The sequence below is a fragment of the Solenopsis invicta genome, chromosome 1 (assembly GCF_016802725.1).
Source record: "Solenopsis invicta isolate M01_SB chromosome 1, UNIL_Sinv_3.0, whole genome shotgun sequence".
Classification (NCBI taxonomy): domain Eukaryota; kingdom Metazoa; phylum Arthropoda; class Insecta; order Hymenoptera; family Formicidae; genus Solenopsis; species Solenopsis invicta.
This window is the reverse complement of record NC_052664.1, coordinates 25,173,604-25,199,105: the sequence shown is the minus strand read 5'-3', so window position 1 is coordinate 25,199,105 and position 25,502 is coordinate 25,173,604. Positions and strand designations below refer to the sequence as shown.

Below are 25,502 nucleotides of genomic sequence, written 5' to 3'. Positions count from 1 at the left end.
TTGTATCTATGCGTGCATTCCTTCGAACGACTTCGTTCAACCTCGCTGCTGTTTTGAGTGACGCGACGTGACGTGTGTCGTCGACCGTTTGTCCTCCCCCCGCCATACTTGTTCACTTTTTATCGAGTACGCTGTACTTACCGTGTATTTCAACGTGCATACTGAATAAATTCGTTGTCGAAAGTGACGAATTTTGCAACGAACAATCGTCTTAACACGAAAGTAACGATGTGATGCGTAAATAAAAATGATCTCGTAAGATACTACTTCATGTGCAATGGTACCTGTTGCGTCGCGACACATGTTAGTTTCTTCCGTATTTTATCAATGTTCATATGTGATGTTATTCGCGCAATATCAAAAGTGTCGAAAATATCGGGCGGTAATTAATGAGCGATTCGAGGAAAGCAGCAGAACGAGATCAGCAAACAACGCAGCCAGAAGACAGCTTTCGTGAAGTAATTTAGTAAGTACATTATTTTATTGATGTTTCTGCATGTTTTTGCATTTATTTATATTTCCGTAATTTGAGTGTAAAAATCAAAATAAATATTTCGGTTTGATAAAATTTGTAAAGTATAATATATTAAGAATAAGAATACTATTGGCTTTGCAGATTTAATATCAAGTAACAAAGGAATAAGAGCATAACAAGCCACGCTAGCTTACAATGTGATTACTTTATATAAAACTTTTATTTTCCATAAAATTTACAGTTGCAGACGTTTCGATTTTTCATGAAGTCGTCATCAGTGCATGGAACAATGTGCAGTGAGGAATTAAGTGGTCTATGCTTACATTAGTCAACCACAGTCAATCACATCTTCCAGAATGAGAGAGGTCTGTTAGATCTTTACATTATGATGGAGCAATTTTACATCTTTAACACGACATGACATAATATCAATTGGAAGAGACTAATGTAAGCATTCATTGATCATTCAATTTCTTACTGTACATTGTTCTACACACTGATGATGACTTCGTAAAAAATTAGAACGTCTGCAACTGTATATTTTATGTAAAGTAGAAGTTTTGTATAAAGTAATCTCACTGTAATTCAGCGTGACTTGTTTATGCTTTTATTTCTTTCTTATTTGACTTTAATATATAATATTTATGTGTAAAAAGAATTATATTGTGAGAAGTAATATTTGAAAGGAGCTAATAAGAATTAAGTGCGATTATTAATGCAACAGCTACAATTTTTATCAAAAAAATGCAAAACTTTATTGAATATGAAAGCTTTTAATTTCATGTTCAATAAAGTTTTGCATTTGAAAAAATTGTAATCATGCATTAATAACTGCTCTTAATGCTCAGCTCATTTCAAATATTTTTAATTCTCAAGAGTTCTTTGTATTTTAAACATTAATTATGATTATGATTATATGGAATTAACATGACACACTAATGTTGCACTATGTTCTACTGTGTAAAGTTCTTATTGAACCACAATTAGAGTTTTACAACTTAATTTCTGATAATATTACTGATTGAACAATAATTTTCTTTCTCTATAAAACTTAAATTATATTTATATTATAAATGAACATAATTAATACATTTTAGACATATTTTAGAAAATTGATGACACTGACATATGTTACTCGTACTCAGTTTTTTACAATGTCGAGCAGTGTAACACCATGTCAGTTCGAACATATTATGTTAGACATAGTGTTACATTGTGTCATCTGTGTACCTTGTTGGAAAATCATATTTTCTTTAAACATGTTTATTTTTGTAATTTCTTTGATATATTTTAAGTTTCAAAAATTTAATGTGTTTGATTATGTTAAAAAATTAAAATACAATAAATCATATATTAATCTCACACATTTAATAAAATAATTTTACCCTTTCGTGCCTGGTGGCATATGTGTAACACCTTCAAAAATTTATATCTTCCAGAAAAATGAAGATAGCAACTTTGTCCTGGACACATTTTAAAATAAAGAATAAGACTCTTTACAAAAAAAATCAACACTTTTCAAAATTTTCCCTTTAATCATCTGCGTACTCTGCCAAAAATTTATGAAATAGTAAATAAAAAGTGCATATATCTTTCTCACACTCTAAAAATTAAGATAGCAAGTTCTTTCTGGACTCATTTTGAAGATCAACATAAGGGCAACTTATAAAAAAAATTTCTATTTTAAAAATAGCGGATTAAATATGACAAATCAAAATGTAAAACTCAAATGTAATTTTTTTGTTTTGATAAACTCATATTCTAAGAGTTTTTGGATTCACTGATTATAAATCTGTAATCAAATTTTTAAAATTCAATATGGTGGATAAAAATATTAAATTTTGTTGGATTTGTGAGTGATATTTTGATCCACTGTATTGGATCCACCATTTTGAAATTTTAATTATAGATTTATAATCAGTGACCCAAAAACCTTTAGTAAAGCATGAATTAAATGCTAATTATTCTTAGAAAAATCAGGCACGAAAGGATTAAAGATGTGAGATTAATATATTTTATATAATATAGATTTATTGTACTCTTTTCATTAATTAAATTAAAGTATGAGCTTAATAAAATTCTAGTATTAATTATTATAAACAATATTTTGATTATATTTATAAATAATGTTTATTATATTTATTTCAGAATCGGATGGGTAATAGCAACAACAATAATTGGTGAGTGTATTAAATAATCTATTTACGTAGAATTAATTAAAGTAGAAAATATTCATTTTCACTTGATATCAATAAAGCCAGTAGGGAGTCCAGAAGTGAGGTAACTTAAATAGACAAAGACGTCTGTCAAATTGTTTATCTTTGTCTACCTAACCCGCCTCATTGTTGGTCAGATTGTTAGGAGCTTTTATACTTCTTTTAATTATTTAGTTTTTTAACTATTTAGTTGAATAAAAAACTAAATTAATTTTTAAAGTTACATAAATAAAAAACATTTATTAGTTAAAAGTTACGTTAAGATTAAATTAAATTAAGTTAAATTAAAAATTAATTTTGAAAGGCATTATTCATCTTAAATTAGAAATTTTTATATAAATTAGGAATATGAATTATTTATATTTTACATTACATGTATACAATGTAAACTATGTTTTGTGCAGAGTTAAATAGTAATTGGTTAAAAAGTTTAAAATAATAAATTTACAAAATTAATAACTTTTAATTTAATTAATTTTAAATGACTTATTTTTTTAACTAGTTATTTTTGAAACGTATAAATTTTTTTTATAATAATTTATTAACTTTTTCTGCGTTTGTTTAAATTTATTTTATGTAAAAGAAAAAATTAAAAAATAAAAATACGTTCTCACTTAAAAATTAATATATTTTTGTTATCTCACATAAATTTAATTTATAAATAAAATATTAAATTTATTTGTTGATTTATTTTATTGTTTAGAGTAATTTAATTTTAAGAACTTACGAATTTCTAATTTAAGATGAGTAATGCTTTTCAAGAATTAACTTTTAATTTAACTTAATTTAGTGTAATCTTAATGTAACTTATAACAAGTTAGTTTTTTATTTATGTAACTTTTAAAGTAACTATAAATTTATAAATTATGTATAAAGTATATAATTATAAGTAAAAGAAACATATGCAAGAAAAGTGTCTTCTGAATTGCACAAGACACTGGATCGTGTCATGATAGAACACAGTTTAAACCCCAAGAATAGATAACAAAAATCTCATGTGAAAGTAACTTAAGCTTTAATTCTTGATACTCACTTGCTCTCAGATACCAACTTGCTTTTAGCATCGAAACTTGACAATATATATAAGCTCACAAATTACACACGCTTGTTCTGTATACTTATATTAGAACTTCAGTTTTTGTCCTCACATTCCGTTTAGATCGTAAGTGCGATGGCTCATGCCTGATTTATTCTCTTTGCTCGAAAGAAAAAAAGTGAACCCATAAGACACACATTAAGTTTGAACAATTACATGAGTGTATTTGTCACCGAACACAGTTTCCCGCAAAACAAATTTTTTGTTTTAAATTGATTCATTAAGTCAATTTTTAACATGAGTGAAGTTCAAATAAGCCAACAATAGAAATTAATAAATAATAATTGATCTCCACTAACATCGTTTTCATTAGCATAATTATTCTGAGCTTTATTATTATTCACATCATATTTCTACATATGATATCAAATCTGGATGATTTGTTAAATAAAAATCTTTAAATTATTTTTAAAAGTTAATACATAAACAATATATGTACAGATTCCAATGGTTTAAAATCAGATTTGTTTCAATCACTTCTTTCATCACATTCACTCACATTTTTTCATTTATTTATTTATTTATTTTTTAATTTTTTTATCATGTTTAGAAAAAGATACTTTATCGCGATAATTTGTCTACAGCTAAGCTGTTGAGAAAAACTTCTCTAATAAATCTTTGTATTAATATTAGCTTGTATCCGTCGTTTCTTGTGAGGGAATGAAAAGTAAAACAACGGACAAAAATGTTATTTCATAATAACATTTGTTCTTCGTAGCATTTTTATGAATATGTATTTATTACACACAGAGGATAAATACAGATTTTGTATCTGAAACGGAGAGAAAAGCAAATACTTTTAGAGAATCGTCGACATTGCAAATTCAAATATTAAAAGTAAATTGGATCATCTAGAAGGATAATAATTAATTATAAAAATAAAAGTTTTTACAACGTCGGAAACGGATTAGCAGCGATCAGCGTAGAACAAAAAAAAAAGAAGTTTGAATTCAAACAACTGATCGCGATTACTTCGACATAAGAAAATGAATAGACTGCTACGTTAGCTTCATTGACAAATCAAGTTGTTTCGTAGAACAGATAAGGGGAGACACAGAAACAGGGAAAATTAAACGAGAAATGAGCGACGAATCTCAAGGAGATAGAGGCAGAGATAGAGAAAGGGAGAGGGAGTGAAAGGAAGAGAGGAAATTTGGATTACGCATGATCGCCGCTGAAGTAACTACTCTGCATCATAAATAGTTTGTCGATAGGATTGTTGATGGCCGCGTGCAGGCTCTGCGACAGCGACGGGGTGTCGTGGGATGATGAACCGTGGTGGGAATGCGACGCACCCTGATGACTGCCGTCCGCGCCGCCGCCGTCGTTCTCGCCGATGTCGAAGCCACCGTCCGTACCGTCCAGAGATAGATCGCTGCTACAGAAGCTCTCCCCCGAGTGGCCCGGATACGCGTCTGAAAGAAAAGAGAACACGTTTCGTCATATCTCGCAAAGTAGCGCGTTAGATGAGAGGTGTCGACGATTCTTCGGAATGAAATGTTGAACGTTGGTGCGAATGGCATGCACATTGCAATTATAAGATTTCTGATCTTTAGTTACGTAACATCATACAAAATTAAATGGTACGCAGAAATAGAATTGTGTGTATACACACTGAGAGAAAGAACATATTAAAACAAAAGTTTTATTAACACACAAAAAAAATGTATTGGATTGGTTCTAATAACTTTTTGTTTTACTTTCAGTCAAGATAAACATTTTTTAATTCAAATATTTATGTAAATGAAATGAATAAACAATTTTATATCAAATATTTATTTCTAGAAAATATTTACTGTTAGATTATTATTTTTATATTCAAGATAATCAGATTTTTTAATCTAAGAAAACAATTTAATCAAATTTAATAATGTTCTTAGTTTATTTGTAAAATTATTATTTAAATGTAAAAAATTTAATAATACAAAATTATATATTTAAGATGTCTAGTTACTTGAAAGTAAATATTTTTATTTAAACAGACAAATGTTTGCAACAATATATATGATTTTGAAATATATTATTTTTATTTAAAAAATTTTGTTCTCTCAGTGTATCTTCACAATTAAAAGATTAACTTGATTTTTATTTCAGCATATTTTACTGTGATATTGAATTTAAAAGGACGTGATTTCTTTTATATCTATTTTGAAAAAGTAATTTTTATAAACAAAATTATTGTCAATATATTTTAAAGCAAACTAGCTGGAGAAGTATTGTCTAACAATAAGTTATACATTTTTTGTTAGAAAAAAACAGAATAAATTCTTTCACTTTTAATAGTACGATATTAAACAGATTTGATTGTAATAGAAAAAACCGTTGAAAATTTCAGACCGAAGATATCAAAAGAAATTGTCGCTCTAATATAAAAGCTAAAAAGTATTTTATTCTGATGGACTTGCGTGGGCGCATGACTGATACAGGATGCTCTAAAAAATATATATATTGAAGCTTCTATCTTTGATCTAAAAAAAATGATTGAAATCAAAATTTGCCTATCACAAACTTTATGGAAACGTTCTTGAAATTTATAGCTGTGTGGGTTGCAATCATTCCAGTATTTTAATTTTCAATATTAAAAATTCTATTATTAAATTCTATTATAAATTCTTTAATGATTAATATAAAATTAGACATATGTAATAATTGATCGATTTTTTAATTAAAAAAAAATAGCTACGATTTTCAATCGGCATGTGTTTCCTCTGTTACATCTCGTATATCTGACAGCGTGATTAATCAGTTTTATTTATTTGTTTTTTGAACATTGTCATAGTCGTTATATTGTGATTAATCATACTGCCAGAAATACAAGATGTCACAGAGAAAATGTACATGTCAATTGCAGCCTGTAGATCTATCTGTAGCTAATTTTTTCTTAAAAATTTAAAAACCGACAATTTTTTATTTCCAAGTTTATTTTTATGTTAATTCATAAAGAATTTGGGGATTTCAAATGGAATTTTTAATGTCGAATATCAAAATGCTACACCAACTGCAATTCGACCCACCAACACGAATTCCAACAGCGTTTTCATAAAAAATTTTTGATGAGCCAAAAATTTTGCAATACAACTTTTTTTCTGAATCATCTATCTCAATATTGAAATGCCCGATTTTTTCTTTTTTTTTTCTTTTTTTTAGTGAAAGGCTCGACGGCAGATGAGCCCGAACGTTCGATCCTAAATTATCTTTCGCGTGTTCACTCTCTAAACAATTGTCGGACATAAACGCGTTACGCACATACCGTCTGTGACACCGGTGCGCAAATGAGTTTCTACGGTGAGTAAAGACTTACCGTCGGGCGAGTACGGGTTATTGGGGTTGAGCGGTTGGGTGGCCGAGGGGAAGCTAGAAGATTCCCCATCGCGCATGTTCAGGGCGTTCAAGTAATGACCTGCGAACGAGATTAGACAATTGACATTGAACTCAAACGTTTACCAAAGCCCCATTAACCAGTCTTCGCAAAATTCGCGAAGTCTTTCGATTCGCGCGCGATATTCTTTATTTATTAACTCTCTCGCAATTTTACTCTACACGGTCTTTTTTTTTAAAAATAGCAAATAACTCGTATGTGATAAAACAAGACAAAATTTTGTTAAAATTTGTTGGAATTAATCGGGACCAATGAGAGACACAAAGCAATGCATAGAACCAACATTGTCGAAATTTCACGTTCGGGATCAAAAAGGAATTTCAGGATCAGGAATCTAGGAACAGTCGTGTGTACGTTAAAAAATAATAGCGGTTGAATTCTTGATAGAATTCTAGGCCAATAGGATGAAAAAAAGTTAATAGGGTCGCTTACTGTGATCGCTGTGCGGACTTTCTGTCCTTCGCTCTTCCTTCGGCTCTTTATCGGATCCGGGTTCCGTTTTGGCCTTCCGCTGAAGCTTCTTCATCTTCGCGCGCTGATTCTGGAACCACACTTGAACCACGCGCACGCTGAGGCCGGTATCCTTAGCGAGTGCTTCGCGCACCTTCCTGCAAGGCTTCGGAGACACTTCGAAGGACGCCTTGAATTGACGTCGCTGTGCAGACGTAAGAATCGTCCGCGGCCGTTTCGGACCCCGACGGCCGTCCCGTGGTCGATTCTCGTCCAATAAGTCATCATCTAATAATACGATTCATTTATAATTATTAAACATTTTACGCGTACGCAGCATTATTCTGCTCTTATCTCTTATTAATCTTTTATTTATTCAAATTTCTATTTTTCAACATCCCAACAATTAATAATGAGTAAAAAATATAATAAAATTAACTTTAACTTTGCGTTTCTCTTTATAATTTTTCAAGTTGCTTACTACATATCGCATACACATACACATATGTACGCATATACATACACTTTTCTCTCATCGTATGTAGATACAGTCACGAAGTTAATTATTTGGACACAGAAGGGGAAATTATTTTATGCTCAAATTCACCAATTATAATTTTATTGAGAAAACTCGATTAGAAGTGAAAGCTTTTATTAATGATACACATTTTCATCAAAAACAAACTTGTGTTCAAAGGAAAAAGGTCTATAAAGGACTTTTGCAAATTTTTTGCAAACTCATGAAAATCTATATCTTGAGATCAATTATATTCAATTTGAGTGATTTCAATTCAAACGAAGATATTTTGGCAATAATGTTACCATATTTACTTTGGAAATTATTGTTATTTTTTAATACCTGATATATCGAAAAACTTTCCAAAAAAATCATGACAGTCTTCTCTCTTTGTATTCGATGCCGACGATTAAGTAAATATTAGAATTCAAACAATATATGCTTTAAATTCAAAAGAAAACATCACTACACTAAATTTTTCCGTTTAAGTTGGAATCACTCAAATTGAATATAATTAATCTTAAGATATAGGTTTTCATGTTTGAACAAAATTTTCAGGGGACCAAAATCGGCCCTTCTAGACTTGCTCCCTTTAAAAAATTTATTGCTCTGTTATTAACAAAATCAGAATTGAAAGGCCAAATTAACGAGCGAAAATAATATCATTATAGATCTTTATATTTTTTCTTAAACACGTGATAATGTTCGACCGCGGGACATGTTTGAACCTTGGTTGGTATTTTTCAATTAGCACTGACAATAAAGTCTGTAGTCAATTTAAATGAAAAATATTTTTTTTACATAATGTTAAATTGTCGTAAGATAATTTTATATACAGTCACGAAGCTAATTGTCCGGACACACAAAATATTAAGGCCGGTAGTCGGTTCTTATATTTAAGATCGTCTTAAGCATAGTCTTAAGATGTCATTAACCAATCAGAAAGCCGTATTAGCATTTTAAGCTATTACTTAAGACGATCTTAAAATAAGAATTGATTATGAATACCAGCTTAAAAGTTCATTTTATGCTACAAATTAGAAACGTACTTTTGATGGACATGCATTACAGAGGCAAGAATTTTCATTTCAAACGAATTTTCCCTAAAATATTATAATATTTAGAAAATTTGTAGCAAAAAATAGTCTTCCATATCTTGCGTTCAGACAATTAATTTCGTGATCGTACACATGAATAATTTTTAGATTCATTTTCATAGAAACAACTAGTTTTATAAAAACCCGACGAAAGCAACCCGACAAAGCATTATTGCATATAAAATATTCAATGACGGAAAACACATGGAGGATGATAGAATAAATTATTATTGCGCGAATAGTTTTTCCGTTTCTCGAATTTCGCATGCCGCCGGCCGCGTGATTGATCGTCAGACGCAAGAGGCAGTGGTCGAAGTCGAGCAGTAGCTACGGTTGGCTTCGATCAGACAGTGATCCGACAAAGCGCAGGCCACGCCTACCGTGCAACATATGTACCGCGGCGCGGCAACATGTCGGCCGCGAGCAAACGCACCGGCTATACACGCACGGATTCCATTTTCCGCACGGGATATTTCAAGAACTCTGGGAATTCCATTGTTAAAAATTGTTTCGTTCCGCGGGAATACGGAACACGGCGGAATTGTCGATCAAATCAATGAGGCGCGATCGCCGCGTTAAATCGCACATCATTCATTGTTAATAAAAGCGCGATGAGCAATTAAAATCGACGCGGCAGAAATATTTGCGCGATACTGTTGCAAAATATGTAAAAAAAGAATTTATTTCCAGTGGGCTCATTGCCACGTGAAAATTTTTACATTTATTTTACAAATTACGTCGGGATCTCTTTCGATATATTTTTCCGTCGTGTACGATTTCTTGCATTCATATTTCGTACGCGTAATATATGGAGAGATAGAGAGAGAAAGAAAGAAAGAGAGAGGAATATACAGAGATAGGTGGCTCACAAACTGCTCTTTCATCATTTTCTATATCGTCGCTGGTGGCACATAAAATGTCTCGAAACGGCGTACCGTAAATTTATGTTGAGATATCGGTCGAATAAAATCCACGTCCTCTTTGGTACCATGATATTTTCGCGGTATTTTGATTATGCGAGAAACGACTGGCGAATTCTCGAATGATTCCAGTTTTATTCGGGATGCCGCGAGACACGCGTTTCCGCACGCCGATATCGCTTTCGATCATTCATCGATTGATTGAAATGTAATTACCTTGAAAAGGAACAGCCCTGTTTCGAAATTCCTGTAGATTTTTACTTTGGATGTCTTTAGATTGTAGTACAACCTGCGAACAATGCAACAAGGTATGTACAGTGCGTTTCTCAACGAGGTTTTTCATTTTATTGTTATTCGATGTGTTTTCAAGCATTCTCCGCGGTAATGGTCCAGGGGGTGGCTTTGTGAAATTATTTCGCGGCCAAAAGCTCTTATCGCTCGCCAATCTCAGTTTCCATTTCGTTATAATTTGCCGTATGGAAACGATACGCCAATCGATACGCGTTTTTTTTTTCCTTTTCTTTTAATCGAGACAAGACGATAAGAAAAGATAACGGAGCAGTTTGTTTTATCACAGAAATCATACATAGAAGAAGTTAGATCTCCTCTCGATTCATATGCTGCGCACGAGTAAACTACGAGATATTTACTTAACTAAGTTTTTCGCAGAGTCGTTTAATTCTAGTGTCAGATAATGCTTCTATATCAGCGAAGGGATGAAAAAAAAAAAAAAATACAGAGCTTGTGATGTTCACATAGAGATGGATGTATTGTAGAAAATCATCTCTCTCTCTCTCTCTCTCTCTCTCATGCAACACGATACACGCATCACACATTTTCATTCATGCCAGTGCGCGTGTCTGCGATACATATATCACGTGAAAACGATCTTTGTTGTACGAGAAAAATAATTATTACGTCCGTGCATATACACATATATTAAGCTCCTTAATTAAGGTGCAATCTCTAGCAGGCTGTAACATCGAACACCCCTTATTTACCAAAATCAACAAAAAATTTATAATTTAACAAGGACGATCACTTCAAATATCTTTATAACTATTTTCCCTTTTAAATTTGTACAAAACGATCCGATTTTATTTTCTACTTTAGATCAAGCCTTTTTTTCCTCGTTCGCGAACACTTATGAAATAGATAAAGATCCAAACTTTCTATACCAGAGGAGAACGGATAGATGCGCTATTTCGAAACGGCTGAATCGAGCGGTAACTTGAAAATCAGTCCAGATAAAAGGCGTTTTACGCGTACATGTACACGCACGTCTATGAGAGACAAGACAGAGACAGGCGACACTCACCTTGCGGACTATTTAGAAACAGCTCGTGCTCGAAGTCTCGTCTGCAGATCGGTTGGCCCTGCCTAAGGATGTAGTGGGCGCCTCGCGGCAACGACTGGCCGCACATGCAACACGCGAAGCACTCCACGTGGAAGATCAAGCCGGACACCGGCCGCATCACCAGATCCGAGCAGCTGATCTTCTCCATGCATCGCGCGCACTTCACCCCGAAGATCCTCTCGTAGTCGGTACGGCAGTAGAGCTTGAGGTCGCGTATGAAGCACGAGTGCGACAACATCGCGCCGCATGCCGTGCACGAGAGGCACTCCTCGTGATAATTCCTCTCGGCGACTCGCATCACGTACTTGTCGGCGATGGTGCGGCCGCAGCCGGCGCAGATCGTCTCGAGGAGGCCGGCCTCCGTCTTGACGGAAACGGACGGCTCTGCGGGAACAAACGGCCGACGCGTTAGAAAATTGTTCCGATATTTCCGCCGCAAGAATTGAAAAAAAAAATTGAAGGAGCGAAAATAATTTGCACGCAATCACTCTGTTATTCGTCTCAAGGTGAAATAAGAACAATACAATATAATATGAAGAACATTCTGCATAAGAACGCAGATCGCGAAATGCGGACGCAAAAGACAAACATCAGCATTAAGGATAAATATAGGACATCTCTCAAAACCATTAAGAAAACTATGGAACAGTTCCAAATTGTTTTATATTGCATTTGAATTTAATAAAAAAGAAAGTTAACGGCGATTTTCTATTTGGATAAAAAATTAGTTTAATAAGAAGTATGGCTAATATGACTAATGAAAATATAATATAATAATGAAAGAAGAAATAATGAAATAAAATCTGAATTTTTTAATTAAAGTACTTTAAATATTCAAAATAATTTACGTAAAGTTTTATTGCGAGATGCAGAGATCAGTTCTGTAAAATAAACAAAATTTATTTATTTATTTTCTTACAAAATAACTAAACGGACAATCATAATAAAACTTTGTATAAATCATCTTAAATACTTAAAGTATTCAAAATGATTCTTAAATACTTTAAGTATTGAAGATGATTTATACAAAATTGTCTTGTGATTGTCTAGTTATTTTGTAAATAAATAAAGCTTATTTATTTTAAACTTATTTATTTGCACAAAAAATTGAGATTTTTTTGAATCTTGTAAAAAATAATTTAATTTTTATTAAATAGAATAAATAAACTATAAAAATATGTTATTAAATAAATATATAATCTTATTTATACAACTTTCATATGTTTATAATTTAGCTGAAGTGTTTATATTCAACACATTTCCAAATTTTCTTCACTTCGCAGAGACTGTATGTCCGATACATCCTTAATAATATCATTAATCTGCTTTCCATTTTTTTACTGTTAATATTAATGAAATCGCGAGTTGAACTAATTTGTCAGTGTAATAAGTAGTGCAACGATATATTACAACCTAAGTAAAATGATTACTCTCTTTCTCTCTTTTTTTCTCTTTAAAAGACTTTGTGATTTCATAATACATAAGCATAGACGGATAGTAAAGGAAGTATAGCAAAATAAAAGCGCTTATCTTTTGTATTCTTTGTTCATCTTGATTGTCCTACACATGAGTGGCCATATAATCCATTTCTTATGATACATGATAAAAATGCAAGTTTTTAAAGCTTATTTTACATATAAAAATGTTATAAAATATTTCTAACTTTTTAAATAATACAGTAGACAGTTTTTATTGGTATGGTAACGTAGGAAATAATATATGATAAATTTTCGTGTGCGTGATAATATATTGCATATACATATTTCAAAGTTATCTTAAGAGGAAGTCGTTCGAAAAATTCATTTTTTTTAATTTTATATTTATTATAAAAAAAAATATATATATATATATATATTTAAGAATATTTCTGCGAATTTTTGAGAAGGATACAAAAAAATGACCACAGCAGTTTGAACATTAAGATGTCTGAAGTATCGTTATTGTGTATCGTTACTCACATGAAGGTCCGCTTTGTTTTTCAATATATAAAAATTTCTCAAGAAACAATTTTCTAACGAAGTGTTTGGATGCAAACAAAATAATATCGAAAGTTTAAATTCAGTGATTTGGTGTTTTGCACTGAAACATTTATACGTAAGCCTAAAAACTTGAGAAAAGTTTCTGACCATTTATATTTTTAATAAAGGGTATGATTTCATCTTGAAAATAATATCAACAAAAAAAAAATGGAAATTTGCAGTAAGATAAAGAATGCATCGATTATATGAAACGCCGATTCTCTTTTGAAGCACAGAAGGACAAATCAGTAAGCTACAAGAGACGATTAAAAAAAAAGAGGAAAAAAAAAGATATTTTGTAACTGGAATAACAGATTAATTGTAAATTCAAAAAATGTATTACTATTTACATGGAACAACCAATATGGCATATAAAACTTTAACGCGCTTTTCTTGAAACTATATTTTCTTAACTTGTTAACACGATTACATAAAAACTATTAAACAAAATTTCTTAAAATTTTGACACAATATTCAGTATAAATGTAATTTTGCTTTTGACTAGAACAAAATCATTTCTTGATTTAAATTGTTTTTCAAAAGTTATTATTTTTTTAAATTTTACTAGCCTTTTGCTAGAAGCAAAAATTATACTCATATATTTTTAAAAGCTTTTTTATTTTGTGGTCTCAGAACAATGAAAGACTCAAAGGCTGTTGAAAAGACGACTACTTTCTCTTTAATAATTCTAAATTAGATCTGCTAAATTTGATTTAAAAAAATTATTTTGTACTTTTTAAATAGCTAAATAGACTATGTAAAATATTAATTAATTTATCTTGCGCTTTCTTTAAAAAAAATTCTTAAAAATAGGTTTGAAAACGGCTTTTAGTAAACAACTCCCTCCTTAATGACATTCACATTCTTGCAATTTACAGTAAATTGTGCTGATATTTCGGATTATTAGAACCGGTCAGATGTCATTTTAATTTACGTTAGCTTTTATCTCAAAAATATAGTGCGAATAAATACATGATTTATCTTGTTGTTCGCTATGCACAACTTGAACACAATTACACGTGTCTCGACGTATATTTGACAAGGAGTTAAAAATTAATGTGTATATATAACTAAGAATATTAATTATTTGCAAAAAATCTAGAAAATAATAGAATAAGGAAAAAATAATGCATATTCTCTTTAAAAATAAAACATTTGCTTCTCTAATAATAAATTATACTGTATGGTTGCTATAAATCATAAAATTGGGGAATCGTAAATTTTATTGTTCAACTTTTGAAAATAGAGAAGTTAACGCTTTACTTTTACAGAGAATGTATTTGTTTTATTTATTTTATTGTTTTCTAGATCTTTTTTAAAAAATTACACAATATTCTTACAAGTTTTCTTACACGTTTTTAAAATTTGTTTGTTCTCACCTGCATTATTATTATCGGTGGTGGGCCGAAACGGAATAGGTGGAACCGTCGGCAAGGGTTGGCCCGGTTCGCTTTGACGATTGAAAGAACCAGGCGCTGGAGGATAAAATTCCAACATGGTGTCGTTTCACTGGAACCTTGAAGATAAAAAGTTTTTGAGCTGCAAGGAATTTTTTAAAGTTTCTGCTGCAAGCTTTCGCTGGAATCCTAAACACTTGAAGGCCACACACCGACGATAATCCGAATAAAAAGTCTTTAAACCGAAGAGATGGATTAGATCTCTGAAAGAAAAGTTTTCTTTCGCAAGTAGACTTCTTTTCTTTCGCCTATTTTTGTTTTCCACGTCTGCTTGTTTGGAACGTTCTCCTGTTGAGTCTCAAGTCTCGATAGAACGTCTTTGAATTCGAGTTTTTCGACAATAGGTCGACAATAGGTTGCACTTCACTCTTCGCTTGTCACGCTAATAGATTTTTCAAATCGTTCAGTTTGTCTAATATCATTTATCGTCGAAATCAGAGTATCGCGTGTGACGTTGCTTTGCGATAAACATATATAGAAATACAACAACTTCTCTAGTCAACACTTCAGTAAATCAGTTCAGTCCCAAGATAAATTAGTCTTTCACACCCAATTTTTTTTTGTTTTTTTTTTTGTTTTGATTAGATCTTGGACACTTGTTTCTCCGGGGAGCGGCTGTAGGAACGATGTCGTCGTTCAGCCCTCACCGGTTCTTCGATACGGGCAACGCCGTACGTCATCCGAGTCTCATGACGAACTGCCGGGGCTGCGGCGTGCGAGTTCAACGCGACGATCTTCCCGGACGATCTCGGGGTGCGGGATGCTGCCACGGTCGCGTCGCATTCTGAACACGAAAACGACGACTGCTCTCAATGTTTCCACGTCGGTTTCCCGTCCACTTGCTCATCCACTTGTCCGTTCGCTATCGGCGCCGCCGAATGCACACCGTACGTGACGGTTTCGTACGTGTCATCAGCGCGAGCTCCGTCGCTTTTTTGACGAGAGACCCACCGACTTCGCCGACAGCGAAAATCATCCCCCTCTTCCACCCTTCCTCCTCCACCCTGCCTTCCGCCAACCCCATCCCCCACGCAGCGCGGCTTTCTCTATCGTCCCGTTTGTGTGGGTGCCCGGGTGTGTGTCTCGTCTTCGTCATTGGAGATAGACGAGGAATCGACGCGAGAGTGAGGAGGGCGGGTTTATCCCCCGCGCGAACTAACGGTGGAAGCGCGATTGGAGTCGCCTGGAACCGCCCTTGCCAGAGCGGGCCGGTGGGGTGAAACGACGCCAGTGGTCCTCAACTGGCGGCGACGTACGAGCAGGGATCAATATCCGGCCGACCATTGCCGGCCGACTAGATTCAGTGACGTATCTCAACGAACTCGTCGGACATCGATCTTGGGTGCCACCGCCGGAATTCCCCCCCTTTTTTTACAAGCGATCACGCAAAACAAAAATCTAGATCAATTTGAGGTGAGTTTATAGAACATGGCAGCTTTCTCTGCCCTCCCGTGTGTGTCTTGTCTTCGTTATTGGAAATAGACGAGGCATCGAGGCGAGAGCGAAGAGCGACGGGTTCATCCCTCGCGGTAAAAAACATGCAAAAGTAAAGAGTCAAATTCATGGTATATATTATCGCGCAAGTTGCTGATTTGCTTGATTGTTAATATTTTAAAATATTATCTGAAAAGAATATGATTAATCTGATAGTACAACATATAATTTTTCTATCAAAGGACGCAATTTATTGTGCCTGATAACACGTTTGACTTCAGAAAAAGTATTAATAGAAGAAAATTAAAACATTAACAGAATAAAGTAAATTACCTCAAAAAAATTAGTGGAAAAAAATTAACAAAAAATTAATAAAATAGCATAAAAATTATCTTGCGTAATTATTGATTTATTTTGAAAAGAATATGCCATAAAAGACAATTTATAAATTTGATAATTTTAGATAACTCAATTTTTAGAGTGCTTGACCAATACTAGGTTTTTACTGATGGACATCAATAGTTACGCTGAGAAAAAAATATTGAATGGACAGCATCAGTCTAATTGGAAATATCTTGTTAATTAAATAACAATATTTATGAAACAAAAGATTAAAAGTAAAGACAAATATAGACCAAATATAGATGAATGAATAAAATTTAGATGAATCAACTACTTATATTTATGACAGTTCGTAATTCGATGTTTAATCGAAGTTGAATCAAACCACTCTCTAAATCTGAATTAGTGGATAATCAATGATTATCAGTGGCATACTTGAGACTGATAAATCAATGATTATCTTAATTTAAAAATCAATGAAAAGTTACTGGTAATCATTAAAAGCTTTTATTGATCAGTGTGGTAATAAACACGCTCATAAATACTAATAAATAGAAGGAGGGAGTTATTGAATACCATATTTTTTTTTTTTTTTTTTTTTTTACAATAACTTGATAGATATTAACGTGACACAATTCGACCAACACCAGTTTATTAGCCTTAGAGTTTTGCCAATTACCCTATAGCTAGAAGTTTATCGGGTATATAGAACATATATAATTTACAATTTATTGAAGAGAGAAAAAGGATGCGTTTGTGGAATAGCAGAGGGATTGTGAAATACTAATGTCATGAAAAGTACTTTTATTTATTAAAAAAAAAAAACAAATTAATGATTTTTTTTATTAGATTTTATACATAAATAAGTGCCACAAAATAAGATTTTACGAACATTTCCTAAAGTATATTTAAAAAATTATTTTTCTTAATTTTTTTGGCTGAAAAATTTTTTATAATAAAACTGAAAACTTTTTAAAGTAATTTCTTTCCTTCTAATAAACATTAATGAAATTGAATAGTTGTAAGAGAGAGGAATATGGTAAACGACCATATTCATACTAATTAACATGCTTCTCAAAATTACGTATACACCTGTAAATATTTTTGCTACCTCCAAAACTACAATTTAGCTTTTATAATAACACAGCGAACACTAATGATCAATAACCATCTTACAATGTCTAATTAGACTGTAATGAAGTAATTTTAATGGTTGCTCTTAGAATTTAACGAAAATTATGCGAGATATGGTATTCTACCACTCGAGATATATTTCACAACCGCTGTCTTTCTTTTATGAAATAATTATTAATAAATTCATTGATTTTTCACTGATTGATCACTGATTACCAATGGCATACTTCTATAATATATATTTTAGATAAATATAAATGTCATTTTTTGAACTATTTTATAATGATTGGCCAGTTTAACATAAAAGATTATCGAGCATCGTAGACAGGTGAAACATTATAAAATGCGAAAGTACGCTATATTGACACGAAGCTTGTTTGTAGATTTGAGCAGCACTCGTCCCCGATCAATCTCCGCACTTTTTCCGAGGTTTATAGCTCTTGCCCCCGCGGATTCGGCTAATAACCGATGCCATCATCCGTGCGGGACTGCCTGCGGACATATTTTTTCGCCGAAAGTCGGTGCACGCTGAGTATTTGGCCGTTTGTCAGTCCGCGTAAATATGCGACAATGCCGTCCTTTGTACGGGCCGTCTATCGGCGATGTTTGCCAAATAAAAGCCTATATAGATCTCTTTGTCTCTGTTCCTGTGCTGCGCGCGGTACGAATCCCCTCAATGATACGCCTAGTTGGGAACGAAACTACGGTATTGCCCCTCCGGTGCGCGATACAAAGGGGCATCAAGTTGGCGGTAATGGTGATGCAAAGTATTCGGGGGAAACACGTGCAGGTCGAGGGGGCCGCCTCCTCCCCCTTCGCCCGAGATGCCCAGTTAGTATTCAGACTCGCTTAATCGTACGCGACAGTCACCATACGTCACGTAGGATCGATGGATCCTTTAGCCTTAGATCTGGATAGTAGAAGTCGCAAAGTGGTAAATTAAACCAAATTAAAAAACCTTTTATTTGTCATTTATTACGTTGCCAAGCCAATGTCGACATTGAACTGAATTAATCTAGTGTTGTTTTAATATAATACTTGATTGATTTTTTAAACATTTCTTAATTTATATTGTTTAATGCCTGAAACATTTAGTTAAATCATTTTTTATTGGTTAAATAAAATTGTCGCTTATAATGGGGCCCCCCCTTGCAGACATAATTTCCGCGTCATCTAAATGTAGGTGACATAATAGTTAAAGGGTTCAAGGCAATTTAAATCTCTTTTATGCGTAATAATAGACAATTTATAATAGAAATTTTTTGGTATTTTGAAATGATTTAGTTCTCAGCTTTTACTTGCAAATGTTAGAAGGCATGATTTTCACGTGTACAATGCTTCTATATAATTTTATTCATAATGATTTTTTAATTTTTAATAACTTGTGTAATTTTCAATCATTTTCTATTATTTAATGTTAGATACGTCAGTAAGTAAAATTCAAGTTACAAAGTTGTGTTAAAATAATTTTGTAAAAAAATATTTTTTTATCTTTTATAATTAAGAAGCTTTTAAAACAAAGTGGCAACGTCATTTCCTTCCTCATAGCCTTTTCGATTTAACTTTAACTGATCTTTACAACTTCAATGAAGAGAACGAACGATTTACAATTGGCATACCTTCGAAAAATCTGTAATTTTATATGTAAATGATTTTTGCCGAGGGTGACAACTCTTAACTTCAGGTGTTAAGAGTTAAAGCCGCGCTATTCCAGATGTAATCCGAATCTGGATCGAGGATCCAGTTATCGATCCCGGTCTTATTTTTCGGGACAATGAAAAATTAGGGATGCTCAATGACCCTTACCATTTCACGGCACATGAAAGCACAAAAGTCGCCGCTAGGTCGGATGAAATATGGGGTTCTTTGCAGGTGCATACGACCCGACGCCCTACCCTTCTTCGGCATATTGTTTAGGATGTGACACTAACGCCGACCGTGTAATTATGTCGATACGGTTCGAGCATTATACATCCTATGGAGAAAATCCCTGTCCGCATAGATGCCATCCAACTTCCCTTTGGTCACGCAGAGAAAGGGTGCCCACGCAATGGCGCTGCGCGAGATCGAGGCATCGACTCTTTGTTTTGCACATGTTGTGAAAATGCTGGGTGCATTGACATCGGAATTCCTTTCACGATACGCGAGGCTCGATTGCTGAACTCTTCCCTCCTACGATAAAATTTAAGTAATTGGACTGATATTCAGCAGCATACTTTACGTCGAGAAATAAATATAAAAATTTTATTAACGCAATGTCCGTTATATTGCACTAAGAGAAAGAATATCTTCAAACAAAGGAGCTTTACTTAACGAAACAAAATTATTATTTATTCGATAGGTTCTAATAGCTTTATTTATTTGCAGTCAAGTAAGCATTGTTTAATTCAATTATTTGTGTAAATAAAATGAAGAAATAATTTTTAATCAAGTATTTTTTCTTGCACTTTTAGAAAATATTTAGTGTTTTTTTTTATATTTAAGATAATTTAAAAAAAAGCTTAAATAACCGAAACGGTTTAAGATTAATAAGTTCAATGTATAAGGCAGCTTTTAAAAGCAATAATGACTGGAATAGGTTTAACTGAGAAAATGGCGAAATTCCGGAAGTATAGACACCTGAACAGAATCTGGTCTACATTTGGGTCTACCTCCGGCAAAAATACTTGACAACGAGTGAAATATCATTTTAAAAAGTACCTGAGTTGTTACGCTAACAACTGGTAATCAATTCCTGACTTTGTTAGTGGAAACGCATTATTAAATCCTCGCTCGCGTTTTATTTCTTCTCTATACAACGAGAATCATCTTACACCTCTATCAACCCCCGGAGGTTTTCGCGAAAAGATTCGCATATGCGATATGACGCGCAGTGCGCAACACGCTGCGAAAGAAATGGAAAGAACAATTTTGTTAAAAATACAGATATGAAAATAATTATGTTGAATCGCTAAAATAATTTGACTGTTACCAAATTTGGTAACCACCAATGGTTACCAAATCCTTTCTTCAGTAGAATGCAATTATTTTAACGATCCAACATAATTATTTTCAACAAAATCGTTCTCTCGCTGAACGCACACACTTCTCCAGGCGCGACAAGAAGAAAGGGGGAAAAAAGAACTGCCATCGAATCGCGTCGCCGCGCCGATGTCCGCTTTTCGGGGCTCGGGTGGAATCCAAACTCGACGTATCCAGCTCGCCACCCCCGCGTGGATGACGGTCGCGCGATGAATTCTAATAACGTGTCCTCTTTAGCCTAGCGCGCACGAATCCATCTTTTGCTAACGAGGGTGGAAGTTCACGATTGCGTCCCAGGAATGCGTGATGACTACTTTGTTAGGAATGCAGTACGGCGCGGCACCCATACGAGAGCGGTATATGCAGTGGCGCGGAGAACACCCAAACGCCCCGAGCAAACGCAAGCTGAGCTTTCGAGATCTCCAAGACGCCGACAGGCTCTGTACTTAACTCTCGAAGAGATAGATTTACAGAAGAGCGTTATATATCATTTTCGACTCTGTACACGATATAATCGTCAAGAGATTTAATATTATTTAATGTTAATATTGAAATAAATTTACATATTTAAAGCGAAGTTGAAACTTGAAATCATATGTCGAAATAAACAAATCAAAATGGCAGATTAAAAGAGATGAAAATCTTAAAGAGTGATTAATAATAGCTAAGTGAGATACCAAAATGGCATCTAATAACGAGTAATAATTACTACATCTTCGGGAGAACTTGGGGAGGCAAATGTCTCGGCGATAATCCGCCACTGGTTATACGGGAAACGCAGCTTCAGGACGCGAAGCGTAGCTGAAAGCAGCTGCGCGCCTCCCTGGAATGCGTCCCTGTTACCCGGCACCGGGATACTACAGAGAGAGAAAGAGAGAGAGAGAGAAGGGAGCAAGAGAGAGTGAGAGACCAAGGAGGGTTCGTACGTTCCTTCCGATCCCGCTACTCTTTGGCATTCGAGCTTTAGCATCGCACGGTTCAATAAAGGAACGCCCCCGGCCCGAGTTTAAACCGAATTCACTCGTATTACCCCCGAGTACCGAGGCTCTACCTGCGCAATATAAAACAACATAACGTATCTTTTTGCGTGCGTCATCGTAAAATATAATTGCTAAAATCTTGCAAACCGTCATGTCAGATTGACACGGTAGGTTTGTCGTGCGTGTCGAATGAAACTCGTAGATGAACAGATTTTCAGTAAATTCAAAGCAAAACAGCCGCCATGACCTTAAACTCTTTGTCCGATGCGAGAGAAAATTTTCTCCAGTGGAGAAGCATTCTTTTTTAAGAAACTTGGGTTTTGTACTCTTACTTAACACAATTAAAGTTTGATGGCAAAACTTTCGCAAACCTTTGGCACGAATCCTATACATTATCGTAAATCTTTCTTTTGTACATTTTCTTTATTATGGGCATTTTTTCCGTTGACGTTGATAAATATCAACGGGGAAGATTTTTGTTCTCAGTTTGTGTCATTAAATAATTTTAGATGATAGACAATGACCGACACATTTTTAACAATTTAAAGAATTATTAGGCATGTTCTTTTTCCAAATTCTAAGACTGATCTTGCACGATTCATCTTTGCTATATTTTTTTTTCACGTTAGAAAGAAAAACAGAAAAGATAAACCATACAAAAGTTCAGTTCCAGGATGTTGAAAAAAAATTAACTTATTACAAAAATAATATACAATAAAGTTCTTTTGGTTATTTTGCAATTTCGGCATTTTGATTTAAATAACAGAGTTTTTGGCTAATTCAGAATTAAATTCGGTAAGCAAAATTTTTTGTTATTAAAATTATGTGGAGAACGAGCATCGCGTAACTTGTACATTATTCAACGAGACCAAACTGTCCGCATTGCGTTCCCTACTGAATAATTATCGAAAATTTAACCCACATAGCTTTATGCAAAGCATGTCGTTGTACTGCATTTCGATTGCTCATTTATTTGGCTTATACGTCGGGGATTTAATACGCCGGAAATTGTGAAATGTAATAAAGTTATAATTCAAATTTTTGTACATTTACGCGACAGATTCCCGGGAAAAACCCGTGAAAGTTAACGGACTTAAAAGCGGAATAATTTTCGTCTCTCCGCGCTCGTTTCACTTTACATTTATATCATTGTTGATGATATCAACACCTAGGATAATTGTCCGGGAATATTAAAACTATGGCTGTACGTATGAATATTCATACCGCTATTATATATAAAAAAAAACGTTTTATTTTCTGTGTCGCGTCTCAGTCATCATAAATTCAAATCGTAGTCGAAGGAAAAATTTTGTTCCATTCCCGACTCTCCCTGGTATCCTTGAAAAATGGATGCAAACCTTGATACTGCCTCGGCGGGAGTTACATGCGAGCCTCGGAATGTCGGGCATATTGCTATTTATCATAATAACTATTCATATCGCCAGAAAAGTAAATATACCGAGACACGAAGGGCGCACCTGACGACAGAAATTGCGTTTTACGTGCCACGCCTAGATATACAGAACGATATTTTGTTGTCCCCCAAAAGTTTCCAATAAAACAACCAGCTCCTGTTATGTAAAGTACCTGAGCCTGAATAAGGTTTACTTAATTTACTTCATTTTTTAAAAACTCTAGTTATGAGTATAAGTAAACTAAATGAGAAAGAATAATCGAAATAAAAATCTTTATCTCGATCACTCATAAAATATATCTTCCACATAGAATATTTGTAAACAAACAAAAACAAATTGTTAAAATCTGACATTGGACTTTATAATAAGGTTCGAATCAAAAATAAATTAAAAATAACAGAGGAATTAAACATTATTTTTTAAAATCAGTTTTAAAATAATCATTAATCAAAAATCTCTTGGGGTTTACTGTATTAACATCACAATTATTTCTAATTTGGTCTTTAATCTTTTAATCTTCGGAAGTTTCTAATCATTTAGTTGCACTTTTAGTTTCCGAAAAGTTAGCAGCATTGAAAATTATTATTCTCTAGTATGAGCTTCATAATAATAAATAAATATCAATGGTTACAGATGGACCTTAATTGTTTATTAAAAACGTTAAAAAATATACATTCCAAAATAATACATTTATTATTTTCTATATAATTAGAAAGTTGAATAATATGTGTTATAATAAATAGACTCAACACTTTTTTCTATCTAAGCATATATTCTAAGTGTCAAGCTCGTTTTTAAATGATAAATTTAACACATTAACAGCCTTACTTTGTGCCGAGCTCTATTCGGCTCAGATACTTTATTGGTTGTTTATTTATTTAGACAATATTTGAACATAATTGCGAACACAATTGAGTGTATTTTAAAGATGGAAAGATACCAAGTGTTTTCTTAAAATAATTTTGCAAAATCTCAACCCTTTCACAATTTAACCATCACGTAGATTATTGACACTGCTTTTACAAAATCAATAATGCGCTTTTAATGCGGGATAATCCCACCTGTAGCGGAAAATAAGGATGGCGCGTACGAAATTCAAAGAAAATCGAAAGAATTTCTCTTTTGTCTCATCGAGACCTCAGCGATGAAGAATCATCTGAGAATCGCCGTGATCGATTACAATGTCGCCACGCGGTATTTCCCCGATACCAGCCGAACGCAATATAGACGCTTGGCAAACAATTACCTCGTCCCACCCCCGTCGTTCCCGTCACCCCTATCATCCCGCGCGCCTCCTCCTCCTCCTCTTGCTCCTCCTTCAGCCCTCGTTTTGCGTATCTGTCTCTCTGTGAAGAGATTTTGATTCGGACGCGCGATTGTGAGTAGGCAGGGGGTTGGAAGGGGGAGGGGATTCACCCTCGCTCGACTTCCGCTGAAAAACATATCGCCCGGTCGGGCCGGGCTCGCGGCGCGACGAAGGTGAGCGTTAGATCGCGATTAACAGCGAATTTCGGGACTTCAAAGAGCGATTTTCCGCACGCTTGAGCATCGCGCTCTCGCGCGACCACGCGCGGCGGGGGCGCGCGCGGGGCTCTCCGCGTGGGCGCCACGTGCCGTCACGTGTGGGAGCACCGTGTGACGTTACACGATCGGCGATCGGTCGCTACCCTGTTATTCGTCTCCCATTCTCTCTCGCTCTCTCTCTCTCTCTCTCTCTCTCTCTCACTCGCTCTCTCGCTCGCTCGTGTTCCCTTTGACTCGATGAGACAGGAGAAATAACTTGTCGACGGTGAGATGTGAGGTATGAGAGACACGTCGCAGATCGTTTTGCGAGAGTGAGCCGACGAGAGATAATCAGAGGATCCAGATTAGCTCGCTCGTTCACGGCTGTAAAACACCTTGTAGCGAGGGAGCGATATTATATAACGTAGGCGATCAAAAATGAAAAATTTAGTAGTTTATTGTGTTAACAAATTATAAAATGCACAAATCAGGTCGAGGCATCAACCAAGTTGTTATAAAATCTACGACAAATGAGCTAATAATATGGACAATAATACATATAATTAAAATACAATTATAAGGATAACTGTGTATAGTCAGAGATATAATTTGATGGTTTACGAATTTACAAATAATTTAAAAAACGTAAACATTTATCACGTCACACGAATGCAACGTAAATTACGTCAAA

General features: G+C 34.0%; 2 protein-coding genes across 3 annotated transcripts in view; one reads left to right on the top strand and one right to left on the bottom strand.

The window, feature by feature from the left end:
- The first annotated feature begins 112 nt into the window (after window positions 1-112).
- The window catches only part of LOC105202046 (polypeptide N-acetylgalactosaminyltransferase 5), a 79,790-nt gene continuing 54,400 nt past the window's right edge, over window positions 113-25,502 (top strand). Inside the window, exons 1-2 of the mRNA XM_011170411.3 lie at window positions 113-466; window positions 2,624-2,655. The gene's annotated coding sequence lies outside the window, so the exon portion shown is untranslated. The remainder of the gene's footprint in view (window positions 467-2,623; window positions 2,656-25,502) is intronic.
- On the bottom strand, window positions 4,492-16,541 carry LOC105202044 (LIM homeobox transcription factor 1-beta). Of its 2 annotated transcripts, XM_011170409.3 has the most exons (5): window positions 14,905-16,537; window positions 11,469-11,891; window positions 7,599-7,904; window positions 7,089-7,187; window positions 4,492-5,202 (listed from the first exon to the last, which is right to left on the bottom strand). In XM_011170409.3, the coding sequence occupies exons 1-5, from the start codon at window positions 15,020-15,022 to the stop codon at window positions 4,946-4,948; spliced, it is 1,203 nt and encodes a 400-aa protein (XP_011168711.1). In that variant the 5' UTR covers window positions 15,023-16,537; the 3' UTR covers window positions 4,492-4,945. The 2 variants fall into 2 exon arrangements, with proteins under 2 accessions (XP_011168711.1, XP_011168712.1); XM_011170410.3 differs by lacking the exon at window positions 7,089-7,187 and having other exon boundaries at window positions 14,905-16,541.

Bases quoted from the DNA above. Each gene is read 5' to 3' on its own strand.
- LOC105202044 (XM_011170409.3), bottom strand. From the start codon at position 15,022: ATGTTGGAATTTTATCCTCCAGCGCCTGGTTCTTTCAATCGTCAAAGC. The intron at 7,905-11,468 runs GTGAGTGTCGCC...TCGTATTATTAG, and splicing joins GTTTCTAAATAGTCCGCAAG to ATGATGACTTATTGGACGAG. The intron at 7,188-7,598 runs GTAAGCGACCCT...TCTCGTTCGCAG, and splicing joins AAGTCCGCACAGCGATCACA to GTCATTACTTGAACGCCCTG.